Source organism: Camarhynchus parvulus, chromosome 14, assembly GCF_901933205.1.
Source record: "Camarhynchus parvulus chromosome 14, STF_HiC, whole genome shotgun sequence".
NCBI lineage: Eukaryota > Metazoa > Chordata > Aves > Passeriformes > Thraupidae > Camarhynchus > Camarhynchus parvulus.
In genome coordinates, this window is record NC_044584.1 from 6,089,477 (window position 1) to 6,111,093 (window position 21,617).

Consider the following 21,617-nt stretch of genomic DNA (forward strand, 5'->3'; position numbering starts at 1 on the left):
ATGGAGTGGAAAAATGCTATTAAGCTAATAGAACATCACGGGAAGGACGCGCTGCAGCCGCCGTCCCCGGGGAATCGGGCTGCACTGAGGGGAAGGAGCAGGGGATGACAGCAGCCTGAAGGGTTGGGCTGGTGGCAGCTGCTCAGGACCACCCAGCCCTCCTTGGCTGTGCCCTGCCTCAGTTTCCCCAGATGACCAAGAGGCCTGATCCAGCACTCAGGGCACCCCAGGAGCTGGTTTACAGTAGTTCAATGTTTCTCATTGAACCACTGTAAAGTCAGGGGAAACTGAGGCAGAGGAGAGCCAAGGACAGCAGCAGGATCCTACCTCTCCTGGGTGCCTTGCTGCCACATTCTTTAGGAAGAAGGTGTCTAAGTCATATTGTTTAAACAGCAACACATCCAGGAGAGCAGCTGGAGCAGAAGGCTCCAGGGAGACCTTGGAACACAGGCTGAGCAGAGAAACTGTGACTGCCCCATCCCTGGAAGCTTCCAAGGCCAGGCTGGACAGGGCTTGGAGCAGCCTGGGACAGTGGAAAGGGGATGAAACTGGCTGGGCTTGAAGGTCCCTTCCAACCCAAACCCTTCTGTGATTTGTGCTGGGCATTGTGACGTGGCTGATTCGGGCAGTGCCTGGGCAGGGGTGAGGAGCAGCTCAGCTCTCTGGGGGTGCAGGGCTGGGGGGGGTGACCTCTGCTAGCACCCCAAGGGACAAACAGGGGATGCATGAGCACAAGCCCCATCAGCAATTATCAGCAGAGCCATGGTTAGATGGGAGCACCCTCACCCAGGGATGCTCAGGGACCCGGGGGCTGAGCAGGAGCCCGGGGACCTTCCCAGGAGCACAGGAGTGGCCTGTCCCCACCGGCGGCGCTCTGCCAGCTCCCTGCAGCAGCCGTGCTCCCTTCCAACACTAAGTGGCAGCCTCTGCCCGGCTTTGGGGCAGCCCCTGGCAGCGGCCGGGCAGCGGAGCCTGGGCAGCAGCATCCTCGGGGGGGCTTCAGCATCTTCACAGAGAGCTTCAGCATCTTCACATGGAACTTCAGCACCCTCGGGGAGCACTACAGCATCCTCTGGCTCCCAGGACTCCCAACCTGGCCAGACCTGCCTGGTGCCAACCATACAGAGGGTCCTGCCAGGGGACATCCTCAGCCCACAGCCCTGGGTGCCAGGCTGAGCCCTGCCCAGGGTCACATCGGGTCAGTGCTGCCTGCTAGGAGCGAGATAAGGCTCAGGGCTGGCAGCTGTTGGTGCCATATGCTGAATTAGAATCACAATCCACTAAACAAACACTGTCTTGGGATGAAAACGTGCTGCTTAAGGCAAGGAGGTATTCCTGCTGCAGGTATTGACCCCAGAACCCACGGTGGGGATTTGCAGGGCTATCAAGAAGCGCAGGGATAGAAATGAGTCCTGGGAGCTGAATCCTGCTGGTGTGTCTGTGATTAGGGAAGCGCGTCGGGACTTGTGCTGGATAAAGTGCTGACACTTCAGGGAAAGGCTGCTCTGGGTTTTCTGCAGCACAAGATGGGAGGAAAGTAAAATAAAAATAGGTCAAATGACCATCCTGGGTGTTTTGGTGGAAGGCAGCAGTTCAAACCAGCATGGGAGACCAAAGAGAAAGGCAGCACCACACAGGGCAGCCCCTGCTCCCTCCCAGCCATTGTCCTTGGCACGATGACAAATTTTAACCTTGGAAGTCGCACCCAGTTTGCCAAGATATCCCTGTGCAGAGCAGGAGCCCTCGCTCCCACACTGAGCTGGCCCCACAGCCTGTCCTGCACCACCAGGGCACAAAATGCTGTGTGTGAGGTCAGGATCTGCCCAGCCCCAGCCCACCTCAGCGCGTGCAGGCAGTGCAGTCCTGCATGGACTTTATAAAATAGAATTCCAGCCTGGTTTAGGTTGGAAAGGACCTTTAAAAGGTCATGCAGTCCTGCCCCTGCAATGAGCAGGGAAATCTCGAAGTAAATAAAGTTGCACAGAGCCCCATCCAACCTGAGCATGAATATTTCCAGGGATGGAGCATCCACAGATTCTCTGGGCAGCCCATGCCAGCGTTCTACCACCCTCACTGTAAAAACATCTCCCTTATATCTAATCTAACTCCGTTTTTTTTTCAGTGAGACCCAGCAAGCTGTAACTTACGTGCACCTCAACAGGGTTACAGCAACCTCCAAGGCTGCAGGTGCTTTTTTTCCCTGGGGCTGGGGACAGGTACAGCTGATGCTAAGCCAAGGACATGGCAGCACACAGAACTCATCCAGCTTTTTCCCCTGGGCTGGGGACAGGTAATGGTCACTCAAGGACATGGTGGCTCCTGGCATCACACAAATGTCACCCAGCTTTTTTCCCCCAGGCTGCGGACAGGTACAGCTGATGTTCAGCCAGGGATGTAGCAGCACACAGAACCCATCCAGCTTTTTTTACCCAGGCTGGGGGCAGGTACAGATGATGGTCAGCCAAGGACGTGGCAGCACACAGAACCCATCCAGCTTTTTTTACCCAGGCTGGGGGCAGGTACAGATGATGGTCAGCCAAGGACGTGGCAGCACACAGAACCCATCCAGCTTTTTCCCCTGTGCTGGGGACAGGCAATGGTCAGCCAGGGACAGGATGGCTGCAGGCAGCACTCAGATGTCACCCAGCTTTTTTTCCCCTGGGCTGGGGACAGGTGCAGCTGATGCTCAGCCAAGGATGTGGCAGCACACAGAACCCATCCAGCTTTTTCCCCTGGACTGGGAACAGGTACAGATGATGGTCGGGCAAGGACACGGTGCCTCCTGGCAGCGCTCGGTCCCGCCCGGCCCCGCTCCCGGCGCTGGCGGGGCCGCTCCGCAGCTGCGGATCCCGATAAATCCCGGCCCACGTGTGAGCCCCTCGGTGCCGCTGCTCTGTCACAGCCCAGCGCTCAGGCCGGGTTTATCACAGCTCAGCCGGCTGGCACACGTTCCCCTCCACATTTATCCCTTCCAATCCTGGAGCGAGCAGAGCAGAGCAGCCGCTTGGAACCATCCGCAAACAGCCCCAGGCTGAGCGTGGTGCCTGCCCGGCCCATCCTGCGCTGCCCACGCTCCTTCCCCTGCTAGATCAACAAAATACATGCTAAAACACCCCAAAGTCCTGGAGGAACCCAGCCTTCAGCAGGCCTGGGAGGTGCCCAAGGGTTGCTCTCCTCCCTGGGATCAAGCGATGGGATGTGTGGGGATGAAACGTAGAATCATTGACGCTGGAAAAGACCTCCAAGATCATGAAGTCCAACTTCTGAATGGTGCAGAGTTGTGCTGTGGGGGGTGTTAGACTGGATATTTGAAATTCCTTCTGGAAGGAATGGTCAAACCCTGGAACAGGCTGCCTCCCTTCAATGTCCCAAGCCTGTCCAAGAAGCATTTGGAAAATGACTCTAAAAAAAAAATAACACGCTTTAGCTTTTGGTCAGGCCTGAAGTGGTCAGGCAGTGGGACCAGAGGATCATTGTAGGTCCTTTCCAGCTGAAGTAGTTCTATTCTATTCTATTCTATTCTATTCTATTCTATTCTATTCTATTCCACTCTACTCCTCTTCTCTTCTCTTCTCTTCTCTTCTCTTCTCTTCTCTTCTCTTCTCTTCTCTTCTCTTCTCTTCTCTTCTCTTCTCTTCTCTTCTCTTCTCTTCTCTTCTCTTCTCTTCTCTTCTCTTCTCTTCTCTTCTCTTCTCTTCTCTTCTCTTCTCTTCTCTTCTCTTTCCTCTTCCACTTCTATTCTATTCTATTCTATTCTATTCTATTCTATTCTATTCTATTCTATTCTATTCTATTCTATTCTATTCTATTCTAATTTTAAAACTCATTCCCACATCCACCTTGAAAGCCCTTTGAGCTCACATACCTCACCCCCACACCCAATCTCAGGCCGCTGAGTTATTTCCATGGCCCCCAGATGATTTGTGGCCTCCTGCCACTGCTCAGAGGACAGGGACACTCCGATGAACCCTCCAGCCTGTCCCCCCACAGCTCCCCGGTGTAAATCAGCCCAGCACTGGTGATTCCAGCCAGGCTGATTTATGCCAGCAGAAGGACACTCTGAAGCTCAGCTGTGATTTAGAAATCCCATTAGGACCTGGTCATTTCTGCAGGAGAGCTGCAGGAGGCTGGTTTGTCTCCTCCTGCAGTGGTGGCACTGGCAGCCAGCTGTGCTGTCACTCCTGTGGCTGACTCCAGCAGCATCAGTGCTCCCAGAGCTCCATCCCAGGGAGGTGAAACCTCCTCTGTGATTTACAGCAGGCAGGAGAAGCCAGTCCCATCTGCTACCCCAGGCACCTACTCTGTTTTGGTGTTTTTTTTATTAAAGCTAATGTGAGAAACAACAGGGCAGCAGGAAAAGGGACTTCCATGGGCAGGGTTCTTGGGGAGGGAAGAGCTAGGAGGCAACAGAAGCTGAATTTACCTCCATGGGAGCCCTGGAGAAGATGAGGGTTATTTTTTAAAAGGGAGAGTGGGACACAAGGCAAAAACATCACCTAGGAAAAAAAATAATCTCTCAGTTCTCTCTTATCCTCCTTTCCTGATCCTTCCTCTGGTCTCTGCACACACTCAGGGCATTTTGCCCTACATGATGTTCTGCAGCTGGTGCTTGGCCACACAAATCACCTCTCAGCCAGGCTAACACATGACTAAACAACTGCAAAGGCACTTTGCAGCATCATTTTTTTCAGCAGCTTTAGCAGCAGACTGGCTTTTATGGCACAGCTCTCCCTTCCGTCACTTTAGCCAGCCTCCATCATGTACCACCCCCTCAAGAAAAAAAGAGGAAAGCGGTTTAAAACCAGGCCATTGCAGAGAAACAGCTCCCACATGGAAAATTGCTCCTCGAGGGGTGCTGCAGCCTCCCCTGCTGCCATGGAAAGGCCAATTAGAGCTGGAAAAAGCTCTCAGGGGAGTGCTCAGGTAGGAGGTTTGCTGCTCTTTTGGGGTGAGGCTCACAGCAGCCAATGCTCAGCTTGGTGTGAGGGCCTGCAGGTCCCACCAGTGGGAAAGGGGTTGCTGAAAACAGGGAAAACCTTTCTGAAGGATGCCTCTCCCATATTTTCTGGGCACCCAAAGGCTGGTTTATGCACTCATGGCACCATTGCTGCCAGGAGCAGTGCATCTTCCACACCTTCCCTTGCTTCTTGGCAGCACCATCTTCAGGATGCTCCATCCTGATTCCTGGAGTGGGGGGACCCACAGACCCCCCAGTTCCCACCACTCTTCACCTTGCAGGGCCCTCCCAGTGCTCTCTTCCTGAGGGATTTTTTACCATTTCAGTTCCTTTTTGTAGCTTGATGTAACAAATATCCTGAGATGGGTTTTTAGTGCTTAAATACATGATGTGTGCTGGTGCTTGTGTGGCAGCCCATGGAGGGGGTTTGTGGGTTACCCATCCTCCCTTTTCCCTCCCCTCTGCTGAGGGCAGGATCAGAGCAAGGCACCAGCTCCTGTCCCCAGTGTCCCCAAGCTCAGCACTGTAACTCTCTGTGTTTGGGGACAAGAGGGGAGCTTGGGGGGAGAGGAACTGTGAGCTCTGGGGAGGACACAGGGCATCCCAGGGACATCCCCAGCCCCACAGCAGGGTTTGACCTTCACAGATGAGATCTTCCCACTTTCTCTACCTCTCTCATCCTTCCCTTTCTCCTCCTGGAAAACGAAACTTCTCACACAAAGCTTGGGCCAAGGAAATGCCATGCCAGCAGCCACAGCCTTGGAGAGCTGGGAACAGGCTGTCCCTCCCAGGGAACTCCCTGAAAAGTCAAGGCTGGGCTGGCTCTGTGTCTAGCACACTCACAGGAGGCTGGATTTACTTCTGGCCATAATAATCATGCAGTGGCACAGCCTTGCTGTGTGCCCTTGGTCACATCCCTGGTTCCCCAGGGCTGGTGGTGCTGCTGGAGACTGTGGGTGAAAATAAGAGAGTGATGGAGGGATGGAGCAGGAGGCTGCTGGCCACACACTGTGCTCCTGGCAAGGCTGGGAGCTGCAGACGTGTCACAGGCTTCTCCCTCACGGTCTCCAGGATTAGCTTAATAGCACGGGGAAATAACAGGATGAAAAATTCGCTCCCCTCCAAGCACTAAAAGCCAAGTTTCAAGGTTAATTGTCTGCCCTGTAGGAATAGCTTTTACACACTGCAAGGGGCTTAATTAGTGTCATTTTAGCCAAGCAGAGAGAGCGTGCCCTGGACCCATACTGCATGCCCCCAAGCCTATTTTCCTCTCCACGAGAGGTGATGGATTGCAGGCAGCTTCCCTGCACCAGAACTCAGCAGGGACAGGTTTAGGGCGGATCATGGAACCCCAAGATGCACCTTGACAGCTGCTGCAGCCCCGAGCCCCATCCCTGCACGCACTGCACTCTTAGGTCCTGCACTGAGGGATCCTGTCTGTGTCCCCAGAGATGTCCCTGTCCCCACTGGCCAGGGCAGCTCCCATCCCCACTTGGGAGAACATACAGCCAGGCCTGGCTTTAAGGAGAGCACAAGGGGATGCAGGGGATTTCTCTCCCCAGGTAGGGCTGTCCTGCGTGTTCCTACCAGCTTTGGGACATGGCCACTCTCCCTGCAGCCAAGATCTGTTTTCAGCCCAGCACTGATCCCAGAGCAAAGCCAGACACGGTCCAGCTCCAAGGTATGAGGAGAGGCAGCTGAACACCAGGGCCAGTGCCAGCATGGGGGTCTCTGGGGGCAGCCCATCTGCAGAGTGACCCAGGACTTTCCCAGCCCAGGGCAGCTGCTTTCCCCTGCAGCATCCTTGGAGCAGGGAGGGAGCCCCCAAGGAGGGTCCCAGCCCCCGGCTCGGAGCCACAGCAGCCCCTGGCTGTGGTTTCCCATCCTCAGCAGCTCACAGACCCCACAGGGACAGCCATGGCCTCCCTGCACTCCTGGCCAGGATGCTGCCCTGGATGCCTGCCCACCTTGGACAGGAGCAGCCTGCTGGGATTTTTAGTTTTGCCCATATTGAGGAATTCATGGCAGCCCCCACCAAACCCATCTGCTGGTAAAGCCTCCTCATTCCTGCTCCAGCCACTCTTCCAGCTGGGCTTTCCTCCTCCCACACCCCACACTCTGCTGTGGGGCTGTGGTCAGTGGGTGCTGGGGCCACCCCATGCTCCCAGCTTCACTCCAGCCTCTCCCCCTTCCTTCCCTGACCTTTGCATTCAATTTCTCCCTGTTACTGATGTCCAAACAGGCTCCCAGGGGCTCCCCAGCAGCAGAAACAAACCACAGCAGGAAACATCCACCCCACTGGACAGGGCTGGCAGGGAGCCCCCTGCCCCTGCCTGGGCACTGAGCCACATCCCAGCTGCTGCCCTTTTTTATGGGAATCTGCAAAAATACCCCAGTTCCTGGCAAGTGGGTGATGCTACAGGAAGGCACCCTGGCAAAGGGCATGTTGGAGTTTGGTGCTTCCAGGTGGGTGTGGGAAGGGGAGATGCATGAAGGAGGGAACTGGGACAGCATCTTTCTTTAGCACTAAAGGGATTAAACATCTTAAACATGAAGCGAGGTAAACAGTCTGCTTTGGCTTGGGTGGGGAAACCCCAGAACTTCTGCTTCATGCCATTTTATACAATCAAAGATCAGTTTGTGTTGAAAAGGTGAGGGAAGGGAAGCATTAAGTTGGCTCCAGCAGTTTCTTTTTGTTGAAATGAGTTGAATCGTGACCCAAAAATGGCACCCAGCTCCCAGTCTGCCTATGGGAGGACCATGGCAGAAATCCTGGTGACTCAGTTTGGGGCCAAGGCACTCACAGCTCACACTTCCCTCCTGCTGCTGTGGCTCCAGGCTCACACTGGTGAGGAGTGATGTATTTTTAATTCGTTTAAGGGAATTAAGCTCATCTGTGTCTGACTACTCACATAGCCTCTGCTTTCATTAATTTCTGAGCTGCTTGCCTGGATTCCTCTGGCTCTGGCAGGGGTTTGGTGTCTCAGCGAGACCAATTTCCTGCAGATTTGACAGATGTGGGTGGCTGGAGAGCAGCAGGAGACCCCATTTGCCCCTTCCCCACAGTGGGGAGTAGTTTGGGTCATCAGTCCCATGGGACATTCTGCATTTCCCATCGTGTCCTGCTGGAGAGCAGTGTGCTGGCACATGGAGAGCCTCTGCCCTCCTGAGGTCCCCAACCTTCTTTCCAGGGTCACCAACCTTCTCTCTGGGGTCCCTGACCTTCTTCCCAGGGTCCCTGGCTGCCTCTCCATCTTCCTTTTGAAGCCCTTCTGTGATGCAGCTCGTAAACAGACACAAAAGAAAGGGGGGAAAGAAGAGATAAGATAAAAATAACAGCAGCAGGAGTGGGTTTGAAGCAAATAACAGGAAAACATCAAAGAGGAGGGGGAGTGATGCTCTGAGGAGGTATTTATAGCAGGCTCTGTGGTTCCTCAGCATAGACCTGTGTGTCCCCATGGAGCCTCTTCCCTGGCCCCCACAAGCACATGTTTGTGTCCCTGCCTTGCAGCCAGCCCTTCCCCAGGAGCCTTCCACAGGGATTCAGCCTGAAGGCAGAGCACATCCCCACAGCTTTTAGAGACCGCTCAGGGAAAGGCTGCTGCTCTGAAAAGGCTCTGAGCCCAGCCCTCTGTGGCACTTGCTGTAGGGGCCATCACACCTGGCACGAAGCAGCCTCCACTTCCAGGCTTTTTTTCCCCTGCCAAGTCCTCAATGAGAGCTTTTTCTCCCCACAGCCCTCCTGGGGCTCACATTTGAGAGCAGTGCTGATTGCCTGGGAAAAGCCAGGCACCAGCAGAGCGAGGGATGAGAGATGGCCACGGAGGGAATGCTTGGTGCTGTGAGTCAGCCCCTCCATATGATGGATCCATCCCACCCCTCCTCGATGCTGCAGCCAGCATTGGGCATCTGGATGGCTCAGCTAATGGGGACACCCTAATTAGATGTGTCTGGAGCAATGCACCTTATTCTGGGCTGCTGATGTGCAGGGAATTATTTTGGAGGCTAGCTCAGCCCTTTGCACCTTACAGGAAAAGTTGCTGGGGTGGTTTGTAGGGGCAGAAAGCATCAGGGAAAGCTGTTCAGCCTCTTTGGATGGACCCAGGGGCAATGGGGGTTGCTCCCACGTCTGTCATGGGACATGCCTGTGGCCAGGGAACTTGGTAGCAGCGACCTTTTCAGCTGCCTTCTGCTTTGGGGAGCCTCAGCTTCTCTTAAAGCATCTGTCCCCATGAAAAGTGCTTTGGAGGGATTTAGGGCTTTGGGGGAGTGCAGATTGGCAGTAAATCCTCCAACCAGCTGTGCAGAGTCAGGACCTTTTGGAAAAGGGAAATCTGGGTCATTTCCACCCACCTGGAGCCTCAAAATGTCCTCCTTCTTTGCAGCCATCTCCCAGGCTGGGGAAGCAGCCGCTGCTCCGTGGTGACTCTGCACACCCTCGCTGCTGCTCTCTAATCAGACTCAGGGTTTGCAATTAAGCGACACAGAGTAACCCTGGGGACAGAACCTGCTGTTTGAGCCCAGCTCAGACGAGTTTGGGGAGGGAGAGACCTGATTTCCCACTTAGCAGACAGGTCACGATCGGTGGATTCATTGATCCCAGAAAGCAAAGCCCCCGCTTCATTAGAGACATGCTGGCGATGAGCGTGGCCTCGGGGAGCAGGGAAGCTCTGAGAATCCTTCCCTAAATGTTATCTCCACCAGGCTCCAGTGAGGTGTTGGGAAGCTCTGACAGGATGGCTTCCTCTGGAGGGAGCTGCTCCATCCCCCTGTGCCCATCACATGCGAGGCTCTGAGGGGCACTGGAGCTCCCTGGGAATGCTGAGGCTCGGAAAATGCACCTTTATGCCTCTGTGTGTGCCTCTTCCCTGGGTGCTTCTCCTCACCGAAGTGTGACAAGGGCACGATGCCCTGGCTCAAAGCAGTGCGGGCTGTGGCTGTGCCAGGGCAGAGTACCCAGGCGAGACCCAGCTTCAACAGAGGGTTCAGCTGGAGTCAGCGTGGAATTCCCAGAGCCTGGAGGTTTGTGAGGGATGTTCACCCAGAGGCATGGACATAACAAGGCCTTGGGGAGCTGGTTCAGGTGCAGGCAGCAGGGGCAGGGCAGGAAGAGGCAGCCCCACTGACTGGGCACACTGAAGCTGGGCAAGACCCTTGAGCAAAGTCCTGCTCGCTCTGCTCCTGAACCACGACCGTGTGCATAAAAAATGTTCTGACTGTAACAGCCAGATCCTGCTCTGTCCTCTGCTGCATTCCTGATTTTCCCTCCCCAGGTCAGCTCTCCCAGAGGGAGGTTTTCACACTGGCTCCTGCCAATGGTTACTGGCAATAACTTCTCAGTGCCCTTCAATGCAGCTGCTCGAGGCAGCAGATGGGGATGGGGCTTGAAGCTGAGCCAGACTGGCTGCTTTGCAAGGATAGCTAGCTCAGGATCAGCTGGGCTTATGCAAGTAGTTCCATCTACTCCCAAAGTTCCCATTCTCTCCTGTAAATACCTACTGAGATACTGGTGTTACTGGGAGCAGTTTCACCAAGGTGAGCGTTGCCCACAAGCTGGAGCAGGGCCCTGCACCATCCCCTTCCCTGAAATCACGACTCTGCATGGTAACAACACCCACAGGCAAAAAGCAAGGGAAGGACTGTGAGCCTTCCACGTGGAAATTTTGAAGGTTTCCCTGGTTCTCTGCATGAGGGGAGTCACGCAGGGGATGTGGCTTTTAAGAAGGTTTCTGCTCCAGGGAATCACGCTGTGCTGCTGCTTCGGGGCAGGGATGTGTCATCCCGCTCCTGCAGGTGTTAGGACTTCTTTTTGCCAATTCTTCCAAGAAAGCATCTCCCGTGGGCAAACCTGGCTGGCAGGACTCCCTGACGCCAACACAGGCACCCTCAGCTCTCAGCAGTGACAAGCCTCCCACGCCGTGACACGTCCCCTTCGCAGGGGCAGAGCTGGAGCTCCCAAGCTTTTGGCTCCAGTTTCTGGCTCATGCTGGTACATGGACGAGCTGGAAGCAAAAGCATCCTCTACCCAGCTTGGCTTCCAGTTTGGGAGCATCTCAGGCTTTTGGAGAATTTAGGTACGTGGAGGTGGTGTTGGTTGTTCTCTGTATCCCTGGGTATTTAAGGGAACTCAAGGAACAGTGGGGGCATGGCAAGGAGGAAAGGAGCAGCTGTCTCTCTGGATTTACAGGGATCAGCAGCTGAGCAAGTCCTCAGCATAACCAGGGTGTAACTGGGAGCAGAGTCTGCCTCACATACCATATGCTCCCAATCCACTACGCTCAATCAAGCCTAATAAAATTGATAGGGGAGCATTGAAAATCTCGTGATTAATTCTTTATGATCTGTAATAGAGGAGCTGTGTGCCAATTACTCAAGTAAATCATTCATCAGAAAATAAATAGAACTAACCTCCAGCACAAACACTAGAGGATTTCCACTAGGATTGCAGGTCTGGATTGCAGCACCACACTGCTGGTAACTGTACATTATCTGATGGAGGACACAGGAGAAGCTGCAGTTTTGCTGCTTCTCCCCAAGGTTTCGGCTCTGTGCTGCAGCATTATTTGTTGTTCTTCACCACACGTTTCAATGCTCTGTCCTTGATCTCCATGACCCATCAGCACAGGCCCTCGCAGGTTTGCAAGGGCCAAACCCACAGGGATCAGCTTTTCTCAGGGCAGGTTTGAACATGAGGACCATGACACAGGGACATGGACAAAAAGGAATGGGAATAAGACTTGTCTTTTATTTTCCCAGCAAGGAAACCAATCATTTGGCCTGGAAAATTTTTCCTGGTCTTTCAAGGAGAGCTGTCCCTCTGCGCTGAACTTACCGGACTGCAGTTTCCCAATCAATGTCCCATTTCTGAGGGAGAAACACCCAACAGCACTCCCTGCCCTAGATTTCCACATGTGGGGAATTTCCTGGGTTGTGTTTGAAATTTGAAATGCTCCTGAACAAAGTGCAGCTTGCCAAGCCACAGTGTCCTGCTAACACACATTCAGCATCCTTTGCCATGATGCAATTCCATATTCACTGGGGGCCCCTTGGGACCCTGGTGGGATTTCAAGGGGCACTGAGGGAGTTCATGCTGATAAAGGACTTGGGAAAGCTGAGGGCAATGTCCTCTTCCTGAGCTCGGTGCTCAGAAAGGGAGAGCTGGATTAAAGGCATGCCATGGGGAGAAGGGGAGGGAAGGGCACATAAAATCCAGCCTTTGCAGAAAGCCCTCTTTGTCTCCTTCACAGCTGCAGGGATGTGTCCAAGGTGGGATGAAGGCCAGCACGGAGGGGCCCCGCTGCCACAAACAGCTTCTTTCCTTCTTACATGGAAAAACTTCCATGGGCAGGGAATTTGGCAGTGGAAATGGCAAGGAGGCTCAAGTGTGATTGGCTGCCCCAAACACAACTGAGCTGGCGGCAGGACACTGGATTCTGCAGCATGTGCCTTCACTGGGGTGACAGGAGAGACATTTCCATGACAGCCCAGCTCTGCTGACCCTAAATGAGGATCCAGGGAGACTTTTCATCCCTCTGCACATCCTCACCATCCATCCCTCAGCCAGACCCATTCCTCCTGCCACTGTGCCACAACACCCTTGTCCTTTCCCAGCTGGCAGTGCTGGCATCACCAGGACACCCTCCCCTTGCAGCCAGGAGGACACTTTGGAGAGTCCTCCCTGCTGATTCCTCCTGCAGAGGGACATTAGCATCTCACACATCCCAGCCACCATCACTTCCCCCACCTCATCCACATCACCCTTCCTGCTGCTCCCAGCACCCAGCTGGTGGGACTCAGAACAAACATCCTCCCACCTGCTCCCGCGGCCCAGCCCGCAAGATGGCAGAGGCGATAATTACACACTTGGCACAGCAAAATCATCCAGCGCGGGGGAGAAGAGGCTGCAAGCAGCTGGAGATCATCCATGGGGAACGCTGCTCCCACCCACAGTGCCTCGGTGTGTGCCTCACCCCAAACCAGCCCAGCTCATGCTGTGGATTTGCCCCTTGGGCCCGGTGTGAGCACCCCGCGTGCTGGAGCTGATGGTGCAGGTGGGGAGGTGAGGATGTGCTGGTGCCCCGAGGGGTTTGGAGCAGCAGAACTAAGGAAGGCTGGCTTCCCGTGGAGCCAAACTGGGATCCCTGGAGTCTGCTGAAGTGTATCCTCCAGAGATGCCATTCTCCTGGGGAGGGCTTCAAGTGAGCCATCACTCATGCACACTTTCAGTGCCTGCCAGGACATGAGTACTCGGATATCCTGTCCCTTTCCTGCTCCCATGAGACCTCTGGGAGGGACACTTGCAGATCATTCACACCGAATTCCTTTTTGAAGAAAATTTATTTCCTTGCAAAGCAGGATCTGCAGAAGCACAGACCTTCAGGGGTCTACAGGGATGATACTACCCTATTGTCCAGACAGGTCCAGGACTGCAGCCCATGAGGGGCACCAACCAGAAACATCCTAGAGGACTGAAGTAAAAAAATAACACAAATAGTAATAACAACAGCAATAAAAAAAATATACTGCACTGGCTGAAGGCAGAAGGCTGAAATGAATTGTCCTTAAAATACGTTTAGACTTGGTAGCTTTAGATTTTGCCCTTGAATGACTAACATTGGACAAGCAGCATTTAATTTCCTGTGCCAGGGAGCCACTGCACTTGTTTCCCAGCTCCTGCCCCTGGTGTGAGCACTGAACGGGGACAGGGCAGGGGATGGCCAGGGATCACAGAATCATGGAATCATAGAATGGTTTCGGTTGGAAGGGACCTTAAAGATCATCTCATTCCACCCCCAGCCATGGGCTGGGAAACCTTGCACTAAGCCAGGTTGCCCCAAGCCCAGTCCAGCCCGGCCTGGAACACCTCCAGGCATGGGGCAGTCACGGTTTCTCCGGGCAAAAGGGAACGGGGAGGGATCAGGCAAGGGGCAGGCACGGGAGTTGGCAGGGAACGGGCAGGGGCAGGCGGGGGACAGATGGGGGCTGGCACTGCCCGTCTCTCCCCCGCAGCAGCGGAGCCCACTCGGTTCTCGCTCCCTCTCCCACCAGACCAGGGCCGTCCCACTCCCAGCCGCTCCCCAGCTCCCGCTGCGGCCCCGGGGGGTCCGTCCCGCCCGCTCCCGCCGCTCCCGCGGGCAGGGTCCCAGTCCAGCCGCGGGCCCGCTCTCGTCCGGCCGCGGCCCCACACGGTCACGCACCCGCGGCCTGAGGTCAGTGCTGCCCCCGGCCCGCAGGCCCCGGGCCCGCCGCGGCTCCAGGCCCGGCTCCTCCCGGCGGGGCGGGACCGCGGCTCCCGGCAGCGCCACCGCGGGCCCGGCGCTCGGGCCGGGCCGGGGCGCGGCGGGGACACCCGGCCATGGCGGGGCGGCGCGGGCCGGGCGCGGGGCGGCGGGAGGCGGCGGCGGGCGGGGCCCGGCGCTTCCCGCGGGAGTGCTGCGAGGGGCTGGGCGGCCTGGACTACGGCCAGGTACCGGCGGGCCGGGCGCGGGAGGGAGGGCCCCGGGGAGGGCCCGGCCTGGGGCAGCGGGGGGAGCCCGGGCATGGATCCCCCGCCCTCCCGGTGCCGACGCGGGGCTCGGCAGCTCCGCTGGGAATCGCCCCCGCAGGTGCAGCGGGCCTCGGGATGCTCGGTCCCCGATTCCCCAGGTGCACCCACCGCCCTGCCCAGCCCGGTGCCACCCCAGCCGGCACGGCAAGGTCTGAGCAGGAGGCAGGGGCTGCGCTGGCACTGCGGGAATGCCCGGGGCTGCTGCCACCGGCTCACCCGGATGCCCCTGCAGCTCTTGTTGAAGTGCCCGTGCAGCTCCCATCCAGGTATCCATTCATCTCTCACTCAGGTGCCGATACAGCTCTCACCCAAGTGCCCATGCAACTCTCATCTGGGTGCCTGTATTGCTCTCCCCAAGTGCCTGTACAGCTCTCCTGTGTGCTCGTTCATGTCCCACCCGGGTGCCCGTGCAGCTCTCACCTGGATGTCTGCACAGCTCCCACCTGGGTGCCCGTTCATGTCCCACCAGGTGCCTGAGCAGCTGTCACCTGGGTGTCTGTACAGCTCTCGCCCAGCTGCCCGTGCTGTTCCCACCCTCCCTGACTTCGGGGCTTTGATCAAGCGGGCACCGCTCGCCACGGTCATTGATCCCCCCCAGCGTGGAGGAGGGGGCAAAGTTGAATGTTCTGTGCCTGTTACGTGGCTGTCCCAGCAGCTCGCAGAGACAGCTCATCCCATTAGGGCTCCCCTTTTATCCCGAGAAGCACACAGCCAGGCACAGGCCAATCTGCCTCCCGCTGGCAGCCGCGAATTTGGTTGTTGAGCAGGAGAAAAGAAGGTGAGTGCGATGTTAACGATGGTGCCTGCCAGGAGTTAGTAGGTCAAGAAGCTTTTGTTCAGCCCGTGCTAGCACTGTGCTCAGCAGCGTACAAAACGAGAGGAAAGAAGCTGTCCTGGTCCCACGGCATTGCAATTGAAGCGGGATTAGACAGTTCGGCCCCGGTGCCAGCAGCTGCTCGGGTTGTGGCTTGGCAGTTTGGAGGGATGAGGTCTGGTGGGGAAGGGCTGCTCGGGGGTGAAGGGAGGGGAGGAGAGGCTGTGGAGGGTGGGAATAGGGGGAGATGGGTCTGGATCAGGCCATGGGAGCTGTTCCGATTGTTCCCGTGTCCCCAGGGCTGGGATGAAGGAGCCTGGAGGAGCTGGGGTGGTTTGAGGGCAGCTGTGGGCCCCAGTGAGGATCCATCCCCCCTTTCCCCAGGGCTGTGCAGTCTTTGCTCCTGCACTTTGCACCCTGGGCAGTCATGGCCGGGCAGGAGGCGCTTGGAGAGGCTGGATGTGCCCTGGGCCAGCATGGGAGCTGTTCCCACAGCCTTTCCTCTGGGCTAGGAGAGGTGCTGGGTTTACCAGCCCCTTTCCACGGATGGCACTGTGGCTCTGGTTCTTCCCAAGAGCCTGTGAGGAGCCAGTGGGAATTTCCCTCCCTGATACCTTTTTGAGCTGTGCCTGTCCCCTGGCATCCAAAGGTCTTGAAAACACAGCTGTGTTGGGGAAGCAAAAACCTTCCACGTCTCGATGTTGTTGTCTTGGTTTTGTTTCAAGTGAGGGCCGGGCTTGGGATGGGCTATTTTGTTCTTTGTTTTCAAAGGTTTTGACCAAAGGAAAAAAAAAAAGACACTGGCTGTTTTTCATCCAAATACCAGCACAGGGAGAGGGAGCGTGGAGGGAGAAGCAGCATGGCTTAGTGCACGTAAAAACACTGACAGTGTCAGGGAGCTGCCTTGAGAAAAATCTCTCTTTTTAAAAAGGAGAGCAGTGAGTTTTAAGGGATTTGTGGTGTTGTCATTAAGACAGGAAATATTTCTGCAGCTTCTTACAGTGCAAATGCATTCCCCCTTGCTGTGGAGGGGGTTTGCATCACTCTGACTTTGTGGGAGACGAGTTTGAAGCTGACACTGTTCATTGCTAGGGGATTCCATGCAGACTGACATCCCTGGGACAGCCCTGTGTCCCCAGGGGTGCTGAGATGCTGTGGAATGGTGCTCCCTCTCCTAAAACACTCATGAGCTGGCAGCTGAGGCCTGGTGCTCATCCTCAGAGCAGCAGTGTCACCGCTGATCCTGTGTCCTTTTGGGCACGCTGTGACTCTGGGGCTCCCGGAGGGCCCCGTGCCCCTGAGGTTTGGGGGCATCAGCTTGGAGAATCCCCCATCCTTTTTCTGGGCTTTGCACCTTGACACAGCACTTTGCAAGCTGTAACAACACGTTGCTTAGGGCTAGTAAAAGGTTCATGTACCCCTGGGGCAGCTGGTTTGAGGTGAAGTGCAGTAACCATCCCTTCTTCCACAGGTGGATGTGGCAGCCATGGTGCGGCTCTTTGGCTACGTGGATGTGACTGACACTGGCTTCATTGTGGCTGTCCTCTCAATAGCCTTCAACCCTTTCTTCTGGAATGTGGTAAGAACTGCCTTTGTGCCAGCTGCTCCTTTGCTCTCAGCTTTCCTTTCCCAGCTTCCTTTGGGAGGAAAAACCTCTTTTGAGAAGTCTGCTGGGCTGGGTGGGGGGAATTGCGCTCACCAGATCTTAGGAGTGACTGAGCAGGGGGCTGTGCTGCAGCTCCTGGGGCTGGGGGTGACTGTGAGGGCTGTCACAGAGGAGGTGAAGGTGGGAGCCAGCTCAGGATACAGAAGGAATTTGGAGCTGAGCTTGGGAGAGGGAGCAGAGTGATCAAACCCATCCTTCAGCCACATGTCCCACCCAGCAGCCAGGCACTGCTCACTGCTGGGACTGAGCATGAATGGCATTAATCCCCATCAGGGTGGCTGCACTGGATATGCTGCCTGCTGCTTCCCCTTGAAATATGCTGGCAGCTGCTCTTGTGGATGGCAGGAAGCAAAAACAGTCAGCCAAAAGTTGGCCTGAAAAAATCCCTCCTCCATCATGCTGCAAAGCCTGGCAGAGAGCTGCAGGGTTGGCAGCAAGCCAGCCCTAGGAGGAGCAGGATACCTGTGCATGGGTGATGTTTGCTGTGGCTATGGGTGCCACAGTGCTTTGGGAGCCAAGGCTGGAGAAACCTCCACTGCCTGTTACTGCTGTGGTTTGCTGCCTCCTTGCAAAACCAGCAGGAGTCATTGCTAGCCTCATTCTAGAGCATTCCAGAGCCAATATGCCAAGCAGGAAGCCCAGGATGAGGTGACTCCTACCCTGCAGCACCCTCAGCAGCAGAGCTGAGGTGTGGGGTGAAACACCCCTGTGAGCACTCCTGGCAATGGCATGTCATCTCAGCCACGACTCCCAAACCCGCCCACCAAACCTCCCTGCAGGGATTCTCTCCCTGGAGAATTCTCCTTTAAAAGGCCTTATTTTTCCAGAGGGGAAGGACTCCTCTGTCTCTGAGTGCGGGGGCTCTTGAGATTGTCTCACACTGGGCTTTGGAAAAGGGAGGCTCTGCTGGCTGTGAGTCACTTTGGAAACCTCTGTCGGAGCTCTTTGTTGCAGCCTCTCTAATTTTTCATGCAACTCGTTATTAAAAAGTCTCACGGTGTCTGAAATGAGAGCTGGAATATGCCACATTATTTCGACTGCAGAGTCATCATTTAGCATAAAGAATCAATGAACAAGAAGATTCAGGATGTGGTCTCTGGGGGGAGAGGCTGGCTCCAGTGAGAAACTGCATGAAAGGCAAAGAAAAAAGCACTTTATTAGCATCTGCTGCTATGCCTGCAACTCGTGGGATGCCTGCAGCTTGGGAAATAGCGTTGCTTTTTGCATCAGGAGTTTGGCTGCTGTTAAAGGACAGGGAAAGCCGATGTAGGAGCAGGAAGTTTGTTGCTCTGGGCTGCTGTTGTCCCCTCGCAGGGACTGGAGAACGGCACCGTTGGCAGCAGGTGGCACTCCAAGCCAGACGAGCAGGAGGTTTGAGTGAGCAGCCTGAGCTGAGTGCTGGGGAAAGCTCTGAGCGTGGCACTCCGTGTTTCTCCATCTGGAATGGGCCAGGTGGGTCTTGCAGTCCGTGTGCCTCCGTCCTTGCTCTGCCCAAGCCCCCCAGCATCTCCCTGGTGTTTGCAGTCCCAGTGTGTGGCTCACACCTGGCAATGCTGGAAGGCTCTTGCAGGCAGTCTGTGGGTCCTGCAGCCCTAAACAAGCCCCCACTGTTGGGTACATTTCAGCAAGAGTAGCCTTGGCTGTCCGTGGATTTTCCCTGACCTCCTTCCTTTACCTCCTCCCCATCCTTTTATCCATGTGGTCATTGTCCCCTCCCTGCACCCAGCCAGCAGCTCTTCTTTCTTTCCCTGTATCCCTGCACAGGCTCTCTCTGTCCTTGGCTGTTTGAGTTCCTTCCCAGCAGCTAAGATTGCTTCTGCATCTGAATTACTCTGGGTTTCCAAGAGCTTCAGTGCAAACGCTGGAATCCTGCACAGTGCCAAGCTCTCTTTGCTCTCTCTGCTCAATAACTAATGTGGGACACTGGTCAAAATCTCTCCTGTGCATGAAATACCTGATTTGGATAGAAATTGGGTGGGGATGCATTGATTTAGTTCAGTGTCTTAATTCCCTGTTTCTGCTGAACTCCAGCCAGGTCTGCCTCTTCCAAAGTTTGGTGCTGGGTTGTCCTTGCTGTGCAGTGCCTCTGAATAAATATGTGATGGGGAAACCCAGGCTCCATGCAGTGCTTGGGTCATGGAGAGGAGCATCCCAAGGCCTTGATCACATCAAGGTGACCTGGTGAGTACCAGGCGTGTTTTTCTGGGACAAAACCTGTAGAGTTTGGGGATGAAGCACAAGCTCTGGAGGCTGTGGAAGAGTGTGGCCTCCAGAGGAAAATGTGATGCTTGTCAGGTCGGTGGATGTACTTTAGGTAAGAGCAATTTTGAGGAGCAGAGTCTAAATGGGGAATTTGCAGACTCCAGCTGGGCTGTGCTAATGCTCCCTCCTGTTCTCTATAGGGGAGAAAAGCTCTTCTAAAAGGCCACAGGACTCACAATTCCCTCCTTCCTCCCTGCAGGCGTGTGCAGGAGGGTTCCAGCAATATCTCCCCAGGGCCACCTGCTGCATTTCCTCACCGAACCCTGGGCTTACATCCCCTCCTCTGCTTCCACCCCCTTCTTGCCAGTTAAAATCCTGCCTGTCCCTGGACAGGTTATGTTGTCCGTGGGATAGCTTGAATGTGTTCCTGCATTATTCTCTAGTTTTTCTCATATTTTTTCCTCTCTGGTGTCTCTGCTTTCCCACCCACTGTGTCTGTTATGAGAGGAGCTGCTGGGAGCTGTGGTCCCACAGGAGACAGGGTGCAGGTGAGGTCTCAATAGGAAGCAGCAGAGCTGTTTGGGGAATGAAATCACTTAAAACTCCCCAAGGATGTTCAGTGCAGCCAGGAGACCTGAGCCACTGTGGGACTGTAGAGGGGCACCCAGCAAGGAGCAGGCACATCTCTGGAGCTGTGCCATAAAACGTTAATGAGGCCAGAGCAGCAGGAACTTCAATAAATCCCATCTGTGTTTGGAAAGCCGCGGAACGATGGGAGAAACTTCTCATCCCTTGGTAACTAAGGAAGGCAATAAATAAAAACTCCTCGGGGACAAACATTTTCAAGCCAAGAGAGGCAGATAACCTGCATGCAGGAGGCTCCAAGGAGCTGGCTGAGCCTTGGCACAGGAGGAGTTTCTAGAAAGCTGGGAGGTTTCTGTCACTCCCAGTAGCAGCCAGGCATAGCCATGAGGCCAGCAGTCTGACGTCCATCAGCACGCAAGTGAGTTTGAAGTGGGGAGTCATCCATCAGCAATCTTTTCTTGATTTGAGCCTCTTAAAAATGTAGGTCTAGCGTCATGGACCGATTTAGAAATGGCTCATCTTCAGCTGGCACCCTCACTCCTCCCATCACCTTTGGTCACCCCCGAGAGACACCCGTGTGTCTCACAGGAATCTGCAGGGTGAAACCTCAAATGTCACTGCTAGGAACAGGCTTGGCGTAATTTAGCATGATTTTAAAGAAAATAGACCCCATCATACAGTGATTTTATTCTTCAAGGTTGCAGCTTTTCCTGTTCAGGGTAGTACTATCTCTGTTCTAGACTTCTGTCAAGCGTTTAAGCTGCATGAGGTTTTGATTAAAGAAGTAGTTGCACAGGGACCTGGGCTGACAACGCCTGGCTCCTGATGGATGTGTATCTCTTGGTTCATTTATTTTTAATTTCCCATCCTTTTCTCCTTCTTTGGAGACTGGAGGAATCTGCCTAGTGGGTAAGAAGTGCTTGCACTGGAACGGAGGGGGGAGATTGCAGACACTGGCAGTCTGATTTCACCTACCTCTGACCACTTCTTGCTAAACTTGCAGGAAGGTGCCTGGCCCAAAACATCCCCACGCTGCTGGGAAGTAAATGGAAGCTCAGGAGATGCCAGGATTCAAACCTCAGTGAGCCAAAGCCTGAGAAACCTTTTGGGGACAGGAGAAAAAAGCCTGATGCTGGGAGATTTCAGCAGCTTTTGCTGCCTGTCTTAGAGAAGGAAAGGATTGAGCTGTGGCTTGATGGTGGTGTGTCAGCACCTCGCTGGGGAAAGGAAATTGCAGGGTATAAAATAACTGTGTGAGGGCTGGGATGGCAGCAGAGCCTTGCAGGGAGTGCACCTCAGTCACCTGAAGTTTACAGCACTGGGAGATGAATGAATTGAGGGGATTCAATATTTTTTTTTCTGGCCTTCAAATTCTGTCAACCTGCGAGACTTTTGTGGGCTCCCCCACAAACCTTTGCCTTCCTGCAGCTGCAGGGGAGAGCAGAAAACAGCCCTCAACCAGCTTCTGGAAAGTGCTTTTAGACCCCATCATAGCAGCCATGGCACAGCGGCGATGATTATCTGCTTATAACAGATGCTAGATCAATAGCAGGGCTTCAAGCTACGCTGCAAGGCAATTGACTGCAGAAAGTGTTTCTTTATTGGGGTAAAGCTGGGCTTGCAACGAGGCTCAGATCCGCTCTTACATCTCCGGTCTTAAAATGTCACCACCAGCTCTGATGCCTTTCATCCTTTGTGCAGGGAGAGAACGCACATTATTCATAATTGGACTCTCTACCAGGCAGCAATAGCCATTTTCATTTCCTACAATAGCTGAGAAAGAGTGAGGATTTGCCTTTTTTTTTTTTTTCCCCATCTCCCAAATAGCATTTAGTGGCAATTTTAT

The 21,617-nt window shown here is 54.8% G+C and overlaps 1 protein-coding gene across 2 annotated transcripts in view; it reads left to right on the forward strand.

Annotated features, from left to right (window-relative positions):
• Positions 1-14,023: 14,023 nt before the first annotated feature.
• The window catches only part of PEMT (phosphatidylethanolamine N-methyltransferase), a 42,239-nt gene continuing 34,645 nt past the window's right edge, over positions 14,024-21,617 (forward strand). Inside the window, exons 1-2 of one of the 2 annotated variants that reach the window (XM_030958142.1) lie at positions 14,024-14,166; positions 16,790-16,897. In XM_030958142.1, coding sequence (XP_030814002.1) covers positions 16,805-16,897 — 93 coding nt within the window. In that variant the 5' untranslated portion in view covers positions 14,024-14,166; positions 16,790-16,804. Of the gene's footprint in view, positions 14,167-14,353; positions 14,424-16,789; positions 16,898-21,617 lie in introns of those variants that run through there. The other variant, XM_030958141.1, reaches the window with a different exon arrangement.